The sequence below is a fragment of the Ornithorhynchus anatinus genome, chromosome 5 (assembly GCF_004115215.2).
Source record: "Ornithorhynchus anatinus isolate Pmale09 chromosome 5, mOrnAna1.pri.v4, whole genome shotgun sequence".
NCBI lineage: Eukaryota > Metazoa > Chordata > Mammalia > Monotremata > Ornithorhynchidae > Ornithorhynchus > Ornithorhynchus anatinus.
In genome coordinates this window covers 18,678,048-18,692,582 of record NC_041732.1, presented here as the reverse complement: position 1 = coordinate 18,692,582, position 14,535 = coordinate 18,678,048, and the positions used below count along the sequence as shown (strand labels likewise).

The 14,535-nt window shown below is 47.5% G+C and overlaps 1 protein-coding gene across 10 annotated transcripts in view; it reads right to left on the bottom strand.

Annotated features, from left to right (window-relative positions):
• Window positions 1-3,462: 3,462 nt before the first annotated feature.
• The window catches only part of ZFAND6 (zinc finger AN1-type containing 6), an 86,921-nt gene continuing 75,848 nt past the window's right edge, over window positions 3,463-14,535 (bottom strand). For all 10 annotated transcript variants that reach the window (XM_029065546.2, XM_029065543.2, XM_029065549.2 and 7 more), the window contains 2 exons: window positions 6,372-6,485; window positions 3,463-4,400 (listed from right to left, as the gene is read on the bottom strand). In XM_029065546.2, the coding sequence (XP_028921379.1) occupies window positions 4,252-4,400; window positions 6,372-6,485 (263 nt within the window). In that variant the 3' untranslated portion in view covers window positions 3,463-4,251. The remainder of the gene's footprint in view (window positions 4,401-6,371; window positions 6,486-14,535) is intronic.

The following is a 14,535-nucleotide window of genomic DNA, read 5'->3' as shown; positions in this document are numbered from 1 at the left end:
TGGGATTTATTAAGCACTTACTATGTGTCAGCCACTGTAATTAGCACTGGTGTGCATACGAGCAAATTGTGTTGGGCACAGTTCCTGTCCCATGTAGGACTCAGTTTTCATCCCTATTTTCCAGATGAGGGAACCGAGGCCCAGAGAAGTGAAGTGACTTGCCCACGGTCACACAGCAGACAAGGGGCAGAGCCGAGATTAGAATTTAATCCCGTAGCCGGCCCTTCATGACTCAGCATCACCCTGCCACGGAGTCCAGGTGGGCAGGTGGGGCCGCGGCTCGGTGGGAGCGGATTGGTCTGGCGGCGCCCTCTCGGCCTGCCGCCACCGCTCATCGCCCAGGGCTCACTGCAGTGCTCATCACCCAGTGCTCGGCCGAATCCCTTTGCCCTCCCTTCTCCTCCAGACCCTTTTGCAGCTGGCCAGGATTGAGAGGCGACTGCCCTTCTGTCCACATAGCTGTAATATATTTATATTAATGCCTCTGTAGTTTATTTTTGTTATTATTCATTCATTCAGTCGTATTTATTGAGCGCTTAGTGTGTGCAGAGCACTGCACTAAGCGCTTGAAAAGTACAATTGGGCAACAGAGACAATCCCTACCCAACAACAGGTTCACAGTCTAGAGAGGGGGATTATTATTAATCGTTTTTATTCATTCAATCGTATTTATCGAGCACTTACTCTGTGCAGAGCCCTGTACTAAGCACTTGGAATGTACAATTTGGCAACAAATAGAGACAATCCCTGCCCAATAATGTCCTTACTGTGTGCAAAGCACTGTATTAAACCCTTGGGAGAGTACAGTATAACATCAAACACATTCCCTGCCCACAACAGGCTCACATATCTTGTCTCCCCTCCTCTAGACTGTCCGCTCATTGTGGGCGGGGGATGTGTCTGCTTGTTGTTGTAGTGTCCTCTCCCGAGCGCTTAATACAGTGTTCTGCACATAGCACTCAATACGAATGAATGAATGACACACACACGAGACTGTGTTTTCCATAAACCATCCATCAGTGGTATTTATTTAGAGCTTAATGTGCAGAACTTTTTTTTATATAAACTCAACATGTCCAAAACTGAGCTCCTCTTCTTCCCTCCCAAGCCCGGTCCTCTCCCTGACATCCCTATCACCGTGGATGGTACGACCATCCTTCCCGTCTCTCATGCCCGCAACCTCGGTGTCATCCTTGACTTGGCTCTCTCGTTCACTCCACACATCCAATCCGTCACCGAGACCTGCCAGTCTCACCTTTATAATATCGCCAAGATCCGCCCTTTCCTCTCCACCCAAATGGCTATCTTACTGCTACGGGCTCTCGTAATATCCCGGCTGGATTATTGTGTCAGCCTTCTCTCTGATCTCCTTTCCTCCTCTCTCTCCCCACTCCAGTCTATTCTTCACTCCGCTGCCTGGCTCATCTTCCTGCAGAAACGCTCTGGCCATGTCACTCCCCTTCTTAAAAACCTCCAGGTGTTGCCTATCAACCTCCGCACGAAACAAAAACTTCTCACTCTAGGCTTCAAGGTTCTCCATCACCTTGCCCTCTCCTACCTCTCTTCTCTTCTCTCTTTCTACTGCTCACCCTGTAGGCTCCTCTGCTGCCCACCTCCTCACCGTTCCCCATTATCACCTGTCCCGCCGTCGACCCCTGGCCCACTTCCTCCCGCTGTCCTGGAATGCCCTCCCTCCTCACCTCCGCCAAACTCTCTTCCACTCTTCAAAACCCTACTGAGAGCTCACCTTCTCCAAGAGACCTTCCCAGACTGAGCTTCCCCTTTTCCCTCTGCTCCCTCTCTGCCCCCCCTTCACCTCCCCTCACCTAAGTCCCCTTTCCCCCCCTTTTCCCTCTGCTCCTCCCCCCTCCCTTCCCCTCCCTTCAGCACTGTGCTCGTCTGCTCATTTGTATATATTTTTATTAACCAATTTATTTTGTTAATGAGATGTACATCCCCTTGATTCTATTTATTGCTATTGTCTTTGTCTCCCCCGATTAGACTGTAAGCCCATCAATGGGCAGGGATTGTCTCTATCTGTTCCCGAATTGTACATTCCAAGCACTTAATACAGTGCTCTGCACATAGTAAGCGCTCAATAAATACTATTGAATGAATGACTATATTTGTTAAGGGCTTACTATGTGCCAGGCACTGTTCTACACGCTGAGGTAGACAAGAGGCAATCAGGTTGGACACTGCTCCTGTCACACTTGGGGCTCATAGTCTTAATGGCCATTTACAGATGAGGGATATTTCCCCAGTCCATTTTTTGGCTAGTCCCCAAGAGCTTCATAAAAAAACTCGCTACGTGGCTGGGGTCGCTTGTGTTTTCTAGAAGCCACGTGGCAGAGAACCCCAACCTGCACGATAGTCTAGGACGCCTGATCCGCCAAATCGCACCAGCCCACTCGAGAACTCTTCCTTTCGGCTTAATTTTTCATCTGAATTCTGGGGGTGGAGGGAGAATGAAATTCAGAAATAAATCTGGATGGTTCAGTTCAACTTCAAGGCCACCTTGCTCTGAGGGCCAGGCAATAGTAAGCACTTAAATACCACGGTTAGTATTATCAACACTCATGATGATAAGTGTGGTATTGTCATCTAATTTCTAGGCTACGCAGAACAACGTGGGCCCTCATTCAGAGAAGAGCTGGAAGTGACGATGAAATGGTAGTTTCTTTTTTTTTTTTTTTTGTATTTCTTAAGCGCTTACTATGTACCAGGCACTGGGGTAGATACAAGATAATAAGGTTGGACAGAGTCCCTGTCCCAAAAGGGCTCATCATCTTAATCGCCATTTTACAGATGAGGTAACGGAGCCCAGAAAAGTGACGTGACTCACCCAAGGTCACACAGCCAACAGGTGACGGAGCCAAGATCAGAACCAGGTTTCAAACTCATAAGTGATTCCAAACCCACCATTCTCCCCATCTTCAAAGCCCTCCTTAATAATCACCCCTCCCCCAGGAGGTCTTCCCTGCCTTAGCCCTCATTTCTAATTTATTTATATTGATGTCTGTCTCCCCCTCTAGATGGTAAGCTCCCTGTGGGCAGGGAACGTGTCGGCTTATTTTGTATTCTGTGCTCTCCCAAGTGCTCCGCGCACAGTAAGCACTTAATAAATACGACTGCCTACAACTCCCCCTCCCTCCCGCGCTGCCCCTGAAGTTCCATCTGTACCCCGAAAGCGCTCAATATTCACCCCCATCCCACAGCACTTGTGTATATCTCCTTATTCTCTGCCACTTCTCCTCTCTGTAATTGTATCTCCCCTCACCCCCCCACAGAAGAACATAAGGTCCCTTAGGGAGGGATCACACCTTCCCACTCTAGCGCCGCGAAACTCTCCCGAAATGCTTACTCCAGAGCTCCGCTCATGGTAAAAGCTCATCGACTATCACCGCCTGATCTAAAAAGGGAGAGGCCCGACGAAGAGAGGTGCTGAAATATCGAGACGGGTTTTTTTTTTTTATTTTATTTAATCAAAGTTAAGACCGTGGATAAACATAAATACAGCACAGTTACCTCAGCTCATTCTTCATATTTGTGAACAGACAGACTGATGAATGGAATCCCAACGAAACCCGCAGTCAGCAGTGAAGTGCCTAAAACCTGCCCTCCCTCACTCAAAAAAACAAAATTTTAAAAACCACACAAACGTAGAGTCTCACCAGCACACACTCTCTCATTACAAATGATTCATACATAAATAGATAGTGGGTGCAAAGAAGCGAATATGCTAAAGTATGTAGAACCTTTGTTAATGAAAAACAGAAGCAGCCATAATGATTAAAATACATTCAGTTACTGATAACTAGTTGTGCCAGAAAGGGCATTATCAAAAGAGAAATCGTGCTGCTGCAGAGAAAAGCTATATACACGAGAAAATAAACTGCAAGGTTAACGCATGCATGTTTAATACTGGAAAAGCTCAGCCCTCCAATATTTCTCCATGTTGGTTAGAAAAGCCCTCTGCACTCAACTAAAATTAAAATGATCTTAAAGGATAATACTTGAAAATTTACTTAAGTCTTTTCAGCCACAGAAACTGCAATGGAAGTAAGTGTTCAGAGTCATTTTCAAAACAAAAAACAAACAAAAAAATCTAGTCTTCTGATGACATGCATGATTAAAAGGTCTAGGCAAGATACATTGCTCTACATTCCCAATGACTAGGAAAAAAAGCTCAAGTCAATTTAGTTTGCAGATGGTCAAAGGATAATGTATTCCAGCAGGAGGAGAAGGAGTTCAAATCTTCTGGATCTTTTCTCCAACAACTACCGGGTTTTCTTTTCTGATTTTCTCGGCAGCGTCAGCTTTGTAATTGTAAGAGCAGTTGTGAACGTCTGAGTAACGGTGCACTCCACAGAAGACGTTGCCGCACCGGCATTCGAACCCTGAGAGGAGACAGAGCCACCTGTTAACGAAGAGTCATCTGCCGCTTGCCACCGACAGGCCCTGGAGAGATCGAGGGCCCCAAAATAACCTTAGAACCCCCTTGCTCAGTGTCTTCATTGGGAAAATGCACCCACCACACACCCCGACATGCCCCCTCCCTAAAAGGGGGCAGGATCATGTCAAATTGCCACCTGTATATTCTCCCCCAGGGGCCAGGTACTGTGCCCTGCACTCCAAAAATTCTTAGCCCTCTTCCTCCTACTACTGAGGAATTTTGATTTTTCTATGGTATTGGTAAAGCCCTCATTATGTGCCAGGCACTGTATTGAGCCCTGGGGGAGATAAAGGCTGATCAGGTTGGACACAGTCCCTATCCCGCATAGGGCTCACAGTCTTAATCCCCATTTTACAGATGAGGGAACTGTGGCCCAGAGAAATCTGGTGACGGGGCCAAGGTCACACAGCAGACAAGTGAGCTCGTTGTGTGCAGGAACAGGTCTGTTTGTTGTTCTGGTGTCCTCTCCCAAGCGCTTAGGACAGTGCTTTGCACACAGAAAGCGCTCGATAAATACGACCCAACGAAAGTGGGGGAGCCGCGATTAGAATCCAGGTCCCTCCGACTTCCAGGCCCCCGCTCTATCCACTAGGCCGCGTTGCTTCTCAGTGATCACGTAAAGCTCTTCACTGAGAACTTGATCCAAATTGACAGAGGTGTGCAGGGCCTGGCTCTACTCAATCCAGGTTTCTACTGCCAAGTACCCACAGTGAGGGGGAAAAATGGAAAACTTGGATGAACAAGTGCATTTTCAAAACAAAAATCTAGTCCTCTGATGACACGCATGATGCTAATTTTTCAACTTCCCACCCTAAGAGCTGACGAGAAGCCACGGTGTCTGGACTGGTCTGACTTGCATCTCTTCCCGGCTTCATGATGAGCGCTGAGGGAGGGGAGATCAGCAAGTACCGCCAATACCCCGGAAGGGGCAGCGAGGTGGAGGTCCGAGTTCTGTTCCAAAGTGAGGAACCAGCCCCCAGCAACTGGGTCTGGACAAAATCGCCCCTGAGTTTCTCATTGAAGGGCTTCCCTTCAAAGCAGCCATGCCACTGAATCAAGTCCTGTAGGATGGAGGGACGGAGGGCTTCCTTAGGATCAGGGAGCCAGGAATAGCCCCAGTATCTCAGTAGGGAACGCAGGAGGGATGTCACCCAGCTCCACAGCAGAATCGACTACGGTTACTCGCAAGAAGCAGTGTGGGCTAGCAGACGGAGCACGGGCCTGGGAGTCAGAGGGACCTGGTTTCTAATCCCGGCTCCGCTATGGTGCGCTTCTCTGAGCCTCAGGTAATCTCATCTGTTCAATGGGGACTAAGACTATGTGGGGGACAGGGACTGTGTCCAACCTGACAAACATATCTACTCCAGTGCTAAGTTCAGTGCCCGGCACCTAATACCACAGGTTGACGAATACCATAAAACGCCATTAATAAGTGAATAAAAACACACCCAAATCAATACTGTGCCTCAAATTTCAGTGATGGTGCTTTGTGAAATCTGACATTTCAGTGTCTTGAAAAAATAAAGCCAAGCCTAACATTTGGGATACGTATGGAATGTTGGTTGTCGGATACTAAATATTTATATCCTATATGCTCATGGCATGTTCTTCCAAGAACACATTTTCACTTGCCAAATAATTACTCAGTCGACATTTTAAAACAAATGGGAATCCCACCCAACACCTTCGAAAAAGGAAAGCTCCGTATTATAATTCTTAGCATAAAACCACAGAGGTCTCAGGACCCACACGAGACCTCTTTAGGAAGAGTCAGATGCAAACCCGGCCCATTGCTATCTTTGACGATGCAGGAACGATTCGAGTCCAAGTCACGCTGAAGCAGGCAGATCCATTTATGATTTTTAGTGCCCGCTTCAAATCCAAGCCAAAAGTGGCATTCGAGTCTCATTCTTACCAGTAAGCCCCACTTTCTTCCTGCACATGAAACAGCGATTCTTTTTCTGTTTGGGTTTTTCAAGGGACTTATTCTGCTCTTCGGAGGACTGCTCCACGGGATCGGATACCGAGGCTGGCAGAAACAGAAAGGTGAGAAGCAGATCAGTGGAAATGACGGTCATTTAGCAAGCAAAACTGCCGCACTGCCCAACGTCTAGCTCTGATTGCCCCTTGCATCGATTATCCTGGCCACGTTCACTCAGTAGAGACTTCAACTGAACTCCCCAAAGAGATGTGGTTTTCTAGAGCTACACTCTACCAAGACAGTGCAGGAAACCTCCAGGTTGGATATGGAGGTGGGTGGTGAACACGTTTTCCTGAACTCAAGAGCCTGCACCTGTCAGCCTACCCCCAAGCCAGTGTCTTACTCAAATCATTCCATCAGCACCGTTAATCGAGTGCTTACTCTGTGCAGGGCGCTGTACTAAGGGCTTGGGAGAGGACAATCCAACAGAATTAGCAGTGGCGTTCCCTGCCCATAATGAGCTGACAGTCCAGAGAGGGAGACAAACATTGATAGGAAAAAGTGATTGTGAAAATAATAATAATTAATCAGGATGGTATTTCTTAAAGGCTTACTATGTGCTAAGCACTGTTCTAAGCGCTGGGATAGATACAAGGTTAACAGGTTGTCCCACGTGGGGCTCACAGTCTCAGTCCCATTTCACAGATGAGGGAACCAAGGCACAGAGAAGTGAAGTGACTTGCCCCAAATCACACAGCTGACAAGTGGCAGAGCGGGGATTCGAACCCACGCTTTCTGTCCCAAACCCATGCTCTTTCCACTCAGCCATGCTGCTTCTCAGTGATCCCGCTGGACACTAGGTACTGTGTCTAACTTCTCTCCCTCACCTATTTTTTTCAGCGCTTAGTATAACGCGCTGCACACAGTGTTCCTTAATAAATAATAATAATGATGGTATTTGTTAAGCACTTACTATGTGCAAAGCACTGTTCTAAGCGCTCCTAACTTCCTGACTCCCTAAGTGGAGGATCGAGTTGCAGAGGAAGGCCCACTCCCCGTGAGCTGCGGCCTGTCCAAGAGGGAGCATGAGAAGAGAAACAGGTTCACTGTTCATAGGTCGTTGTGAAAACCTGAAGAGAAGGTCTATAGATACTAAGAATCCAGCCCTGGCCACAATCCTCCATCGGCACCTCCACAGCTTCAACTCGGGCAGAGGATACGTTGGGGCCACGGGGTTGAAAAGGGAACAGTACGGTTAGCCCCAGCTGCAAGTGAGGTCAATCACCCAGTCAACTGTGTTTACTGAGCTCTCAGTGACTGCAGAGCACTGTACTAAGCGCTCGGGAGAGTACGCTACAACAATCAACAGGCACATTTCCTGCCCACAACGAGCTTTCAGTCTGGAGGGCGCTTAGGGTCTAGAGGGAAGCATATCCCTCAGATGATGGACGTGGTTCTCTGCACTTTGGCTAGAACAACTCCCTTCCTGTTTCAAAATGCAAAAAAGAAGCGCTTTTCCAATGGCCAGTGAGGTTCTGAGTGCCAAGCTGACTTCTACGATGATAAATCCTCAGACTTCCAGCGGTACGAAATGAGGGTCGAAAGGAAACAGCTGAGGAAGTGTGTAAATGGAAAAGTCCCCGATTAAAAGCAGAGTATTGTGCGAATGAATCCCAGATCTGCTTTATAAATCTTAAAAAGTGTCCAAATCAATCTCAGGAAGCACCATCAGATGCAATTAATAATAATTATGGTATTTGTAAAGCGCTTACTATGTGCCGAGCACCTATCTGAGTGCTGAGGAAGATAAAAGGTAATCAGGTTGCCCCACATGGGGCTCATAGTCTTAATCCCCATTTTACAGATGAGGTAACAGGCACAGAGAAGTTAAACGGCTTGCCCAAGGTCACACAGAGACAAGTGGCGGAGCCAGGATTAGAACCCACGTCCTCTGGCTCCCAAGCCCGGGCTCTTTCCACTAAGCCACGCTTCTACTTCGCTAATTACCAGTGCAATGGGGCCAGGAGGAGGCCTGGTATGACAGACCGCTTCCAGTCCTGGGGCTTTGGGAGTAAGTGACCTGCCAAAAGTCTCCAGCGCATTTTGCAGGAACCATAAAGGCAAGTTCCGTCACTGGAAATCACGGTCAGGTGTCTCTGATCCTTCCACCTCCCATCACCAGGCCCTCCCCTACTTCTCGGGCTAGTCGTGACGATGAAAACTTAGATAACGGAAGAGAGGCAGAGTGGCCTAGTGGACAGAGTACAGGCCTGGGATCCAGAGGGACGTGGGTTCTAATCCCGGCTCCGCCCTTGCCCGCTGTGTGACCTCGGGCCCGTCACTTCACTTCTCTGTCCCTCTCTGACCTCATCTGTAAAATGGGGATTAAGACTGTGAGTTCCCACGGGGGACAGGGTCTGTTTCCAACCTGATTAGCTTCTTTCTACCCCAGAGCTTAGAACAGGGCCTAGTACACAGTAAGCACTTTAAAAAATACAGTTAAAAAAAAACCTCTTTGGAATAAACTTTTGAAATCTTTGGCACAGCGGGACCTCGGACAAGATAGTGTGCCCCGCCTGTAAAAACCTGCCTTTCAAATCCTTAAAAACCCACACCGATACAGAGGGTAGCTCTTAATTCTGCAGGACTCGTTTAGCAAGAAGATTTCTCAGGACCCAAGATTCCCTCCTCTGCAGCTCCTTTGAAATACTCAGCCATGAAGGGTTTCACATTCTCCTCTGACAGGATCGGGGCTTTGAGCTGCAGAATGAGTACTGGCTGTTCTAAAATGGAAGAAGACCAGATACCACATACTGAATGATCCCCATAAGGATTCCAAGAAATGGACATGCCTCTCTTGGACCCCCAGCGGAGTTGATCGTGAACCTAAACCTGACCAAGAGATAAGCTCGATTCACAGAAAGTAGCAAAATACCTGAGTTCAGAAAGTACACAAATATTGCCTGATAGGGAGAGGCTCAGGGGAAGAAGTCGGTCTACTGGCCCAGAAGCAGCGTAGCTTAGTGGAGACAGGACAGGCCTGGGAGTCAGGAAGACCTGGGTTCTAATCCCAGTGCAATTACCAGTGCAATGGGGCCAGGAGGAGGCCTGGTATGACAGACCGCTTCCAGTCCTGGGGCTTTGGGAGTAAGTGACCTGCCAAAAGTCACTCATCTGCTGTGTGACCTGAGGCAAGTCACTTCACTTCTCTGGGCCTCAGTAACCTCATCTCTTACAAGACTGTGAGTCCTGTGTGGGACAGGGGCCGTGTCCGACCTAATTAACTTCACTCAATCGTATTTACTGAGTGCTTACTGTGTGCAGAGCACTGTACTAAGCACTTGGAATGTACAATTCGGCAACAGAGACAATAAACTTGTATTTACCCCAGTGCTTGGCACAGAGTAAGCACTTTTAAGGATTATCATTATTATTATTATTTCTGTTGATGACATTATGACCCCCCAATTCTGGGTTTCCAGCCTCAGATGGAAATTGAGGCCGTGGCTTCCGGGCGCGATAGAGTCGACCGCCTGCATTAGTAAGGGCTATGGGGTTGTTTCAAGAAACTCTCCAACTCAGACCTTTGTCTGCAAATTTGAAACCAAGTCTCCTATAGACTGTAAGGGAACGTGTCTGTTGATTCTGTTGTACTGAACCCTCCTAAGCGCTCAATACCATGTTCGGCATATACTAAATGCTCAGTAAATACCACTGAATGCTAACCTTTTAATATCCGATATTTGTTAAGTCAAGAACTGTTCTAATCACTGGGGTACGTACAACATACAGGTACCCTGTGGGGATGATAGTCTAAATAGGAGGGAGAACGGGTATTGAATCTCCATTTTACTGATGAGTAAACTCAGGCACAGAGAAGTTAAGTGACCCGCCCAAGGTCACCCAGCCGAGAGAGGCAGAGCCGAGATTAGAGCCCAGAGCCTCCGACACCCAGGCCAAAATTCTTTCCACTAGGCCAAGATGCTCCTCCTTTAACAGCCTAAACTTAGCAAGGAAAGGATATATAACACAGTTTGAGGGTAATTATCAGATTTTATTACTTTAATTTAAGGAAAAACTGGGTTTAAAGTTCAGGGTTTTTTCCTTTTAGCTTTTATTTTTATGATTCATCTACAACAACTAGTGCTTGGCCAATTTTTCTGGGTAACATTACTCATTTCATCAGGCATTAGCAAATAGATTGCTTTCTTTTTTGGACAATGCTAATTAAAAAAACAATGCTTGGAGCAAAAATTGAGTTCAATTGGGTGAGACCCTGTCAGTTCGTACCCCACAGTAGTAGAAATAGCACCGTTTTAAGTCCTGTATGGGGTTCATACCCATAATGTTCCTGTTGAAATCCACCCAGATTTCAGGGATCAGTTGGTGGAAGGCAGAGGTAGTCCAGAATCCAGGGAGAGAAACTACTCCACAGAGGGAGCAAAGGAGAGGAAGAGTCGCAGCAACAGCAGCACGTGCCAAACACACCAGAGTTGGATGGCTCTGATTGGGAAGCCAACCCTGGAGGAGATGGATTTATAGAAAACCACTGGGACAGGATGAGATCCCAACCCCCTGCAGAAATAGGGGTCTTGGCTAATAATAATTACTGGGTATTTGTTCAATGCTTACTATGCCCAGGAAATGTTCTAAGTGCTGGGGTAAATACAAGATAATTTATTCAATCGTATTTATTGAGTGCTTACCTTGTGCTGAGCATTGTATTAAGCACTTGGGAGAGTACAACAGTCAACTCCTTGCCCACAGTAAGCTTACAGTCTAGGGGAGGGGAGGAGGACATTAATATAAATAGATATAGTACAGATAAGTACATAAGTGCTGTGGGGCTGGGTGCGGGGGTCGAGGAAGAAGAAAGGGAGCAAGTCAGGGTGACACAGAAAGGAGTGGGAGAAATGGGGGGGGGGCTTAGTCAGGGAAGGCCTCCTGGAGGAGATGTGCTTTCAATAAGGCTTTAAGGGTGGGAGAAGGGGGGAGTAATTGTCTGTCAAGTTTGGGGAGGGAGGGTGTTACAGGCCAGAGGCAGGATGTGGACGAGGGGACGGCAGCAAGATAGGTGAGACTGAGGCACAGTGAAAAGGTTAAGCGTTAGAGGAGCGAAGTGTGAGGGCTGGGTTGTAGTAGGAGAGTAAGGAGGTGAAGTAGGAGGGGGCAAGGTGATTGAGTGATTTAAAGCCGATGGTGAGGATTTTTTGTTTGATGTGGAAGTGGATGGGCAACCCCTGGAGGTTCTATGAGGAGTGGGGTGACATGTCATGAACGTTTTTGTAGAAAAATGATCCATGTATCTGGACTGGAGTGGGGAGAGGCAGGAGGCTGGGAGGTCAGCAAGAAGGCTGATGCAGTAATCCAGGCGGGATAGGATAAGTGATTGTATTAACGTTTTAGCAGTTTGGATGGTGAGGAAAGGGTGGATTTTAGCGATGTTGTGAAGACGAGACCGACGGGATTTACTGATGGATTGAATATGTGGGTTGAATGAGAGAGGAGTCTAGGGTAACGCCAAGGTTACGGTCTTGTGAAACACAAAGGATGGTGGTGTTGTCTACAGTGATGGAAAAGTCAGGGTGACGACAGGAAGGTAAGGAGTGGGAAGGTAAGGAGTTCTGTTTTGGACATGATAAGCCTGTGGTGACGGGAGGACATCCAAGTTGAGATGTCTTGACGGCGAGAGGAAACGCGAGAGTGTGGAGAGGGAGACATGAGATAAAATATGTAAAATATGTACCCCTATGCAAATTCACTGCACTGGAAAGAAGCAGCATGGACTAGTGCATACAGCACAGGCCTGGGAGTCAGAAGGACCTGGGTTCTAATCCATGCTCTGCCACTAGTCCATTATGGGACCTTGGGCAAACCACTTCTCTTCTCTGGGCCTCAGTTACCCGCATCTGTCAAATGGGGATTAAGACTGAGAGCCCCTTGTGGGACAGGGACTGTGTCCAACCTGGTTAACTTGTACCTACCCCGGGGCTTAAAACAGTGCTTGACACACAGTAAGCATGTAACAAATATTATTATTAATATTACTGAACTCTTCCAAGCGCTTAGTACAGCAGCACACAGTACACCCTCAATACCTCTGTCTGAAACCTTACCACTACCACAGAACGTAATTCATTCATTCAGTAGTATTTATTGAGCGCTTACTATGTGCAGAGTGCTGTACTAAGCGCTTGGGATGTACAATTCGACAACAGATAGAGACAATCTCCACCCGATACCCGACTCCCCCCATCTTGGTACAGACCAGCTCCCCAGGCAGCTAAGAAAGAGACCTCGTGACCTACTGGATAGAGCATGGGCCTGGGGATCACAAGGATCTGGGTTCTAATCTAATCCCAGCTCCACCACTTTGCTGTGTAACCTTGGGCAAGTCATTTCACTTCTCTGGGCCTCAGTTACCTCATCTGTAAAAACAGGGGTTAAGACCATGAGCCCCATGTGGGACAGGGATTGGGTCCAACTTGATTAGCTTGTATCTACCCCAGTGCTTAGTACAGTGCCTGGCACAAAGTAGGTGACTACATACCATTTTTTAAAAAAGGCCTCCTCTGACATAGCAAATGGGAAAGTTATTCATCTTATGCCAGGTACTGTTCTGTTTAAATAAATAATAATAATAATGATGCCATTTCTTAAGTGCTTACTAGTACCAGACACAGTATTAAGCGCTGGGGCGGATAGAAGCAAATTGGGTTGGACACAGTCCCTGTCCCACATGGGGCTCACAGTCTCGATCCCTGTTTTTACAGATGAGGTAACTGAGGCCCAGAGAAGTGAAGTGACTTGCCCAAGGGCACACAGCAGACAAGTGGCGGATCTGGGATTAGAAGGCCCGTGCTGTTGATGCCATGCTGCTTCTCTAAGGCCTCCCAAAATAATTAGGTTTTTCCAAATTTATTAACAGAAACAAATAAATACGGTGAATACTTATTTCTCTTGATTTACAGAAAGAGTTTTGAAGCCAGTAGCATCAAAAGACTGTGCCTACTGAATGAAGCTCTTCTCCCTAACTGAAACATATCATTAGCACCATCTGTCTGTCTGAATAACAGAGCCCCAAAATAAGGAAAATACCACTGACATTGATCAATTTCTGCAGCTTCACTGGGTGTTTCCAATGTCCGTTCCATACATACACAGTTTATTCACACTCATGCACCAACCACGCTTGAATAATTTTCCAAGGGAAACTATTTTCAACATTTCGATCAAACGAATAGAAGGTGGTGGGAAGATCGTCTCTGGAGAATAAATCTAACTGTTTCAAGTGGAGAAGCAGCGTGGCCCTCTGGATAGAGCCCGGGCTTGGGAGTCAGAAGGACCTGGGTTCAAATCCCGGCTCCGCCACTTGTCTGCTGTGTGACCATGGGCAAATCACTTGACTTCTCTGGGCCTCAGTTACCTCATCTGTAAAATGGGGGTGAAGACTGTGAGCCCCACGTGGGGCAGGGACTTTGTCCAACCTGGTTAGCTTTTATTTTCCCATGTTCTTAGAAAAGAGCCTGGCACATAGTAATAACTTAAATACCATTTTAAAAAAAGTGACCAAATGAGATGACCACAGAACCTACTGCTTTACACAGGACTGTCAACATTTTCAGATCTCATTCATTCATTCAGTCGTATTTATTTAGCGCTTACTGTGTACAGAGCACTGTACTAGGATTTCCAATGCGAACGGCATCAGAGGGGAGCGGTAGGATCCTGCTTCCCGCTGAGGAGGAAGTCGAGGCAGCCGGTGGTGGTGACAGCAACAACCGCCTCTGAACCGCTGCGCTTCCCCTCACCCTTCACCACCCCAATCTGGGTTGCGCATGGGAGCTTCCAGTACAGTTCTGACTGGGCCAGAAGTCTGCCCGTGTGACCTGGGTCGGTCTATCCTAAAGCCACAACTCCAGCCCAGCTGCAGTGGAGGCCGGTGGGCCTTAGTTCAACCAAACACCCACCACACCACTCGGCCTGTTCCTGTTTCGACCTGGAGGCCGTTCCCCCACCTGCTCTATTCCCTCCTCTCCTTCTCCCACCCCACCCCCCTCTCCAATTTTCCTCTCCTTTTGTCTCTGGGTTCCACTTCTGTACCCCCTAAGAGAACTAGGAACACCCCTAAGAGAACCAGGAACCTGGCCAACTTCGG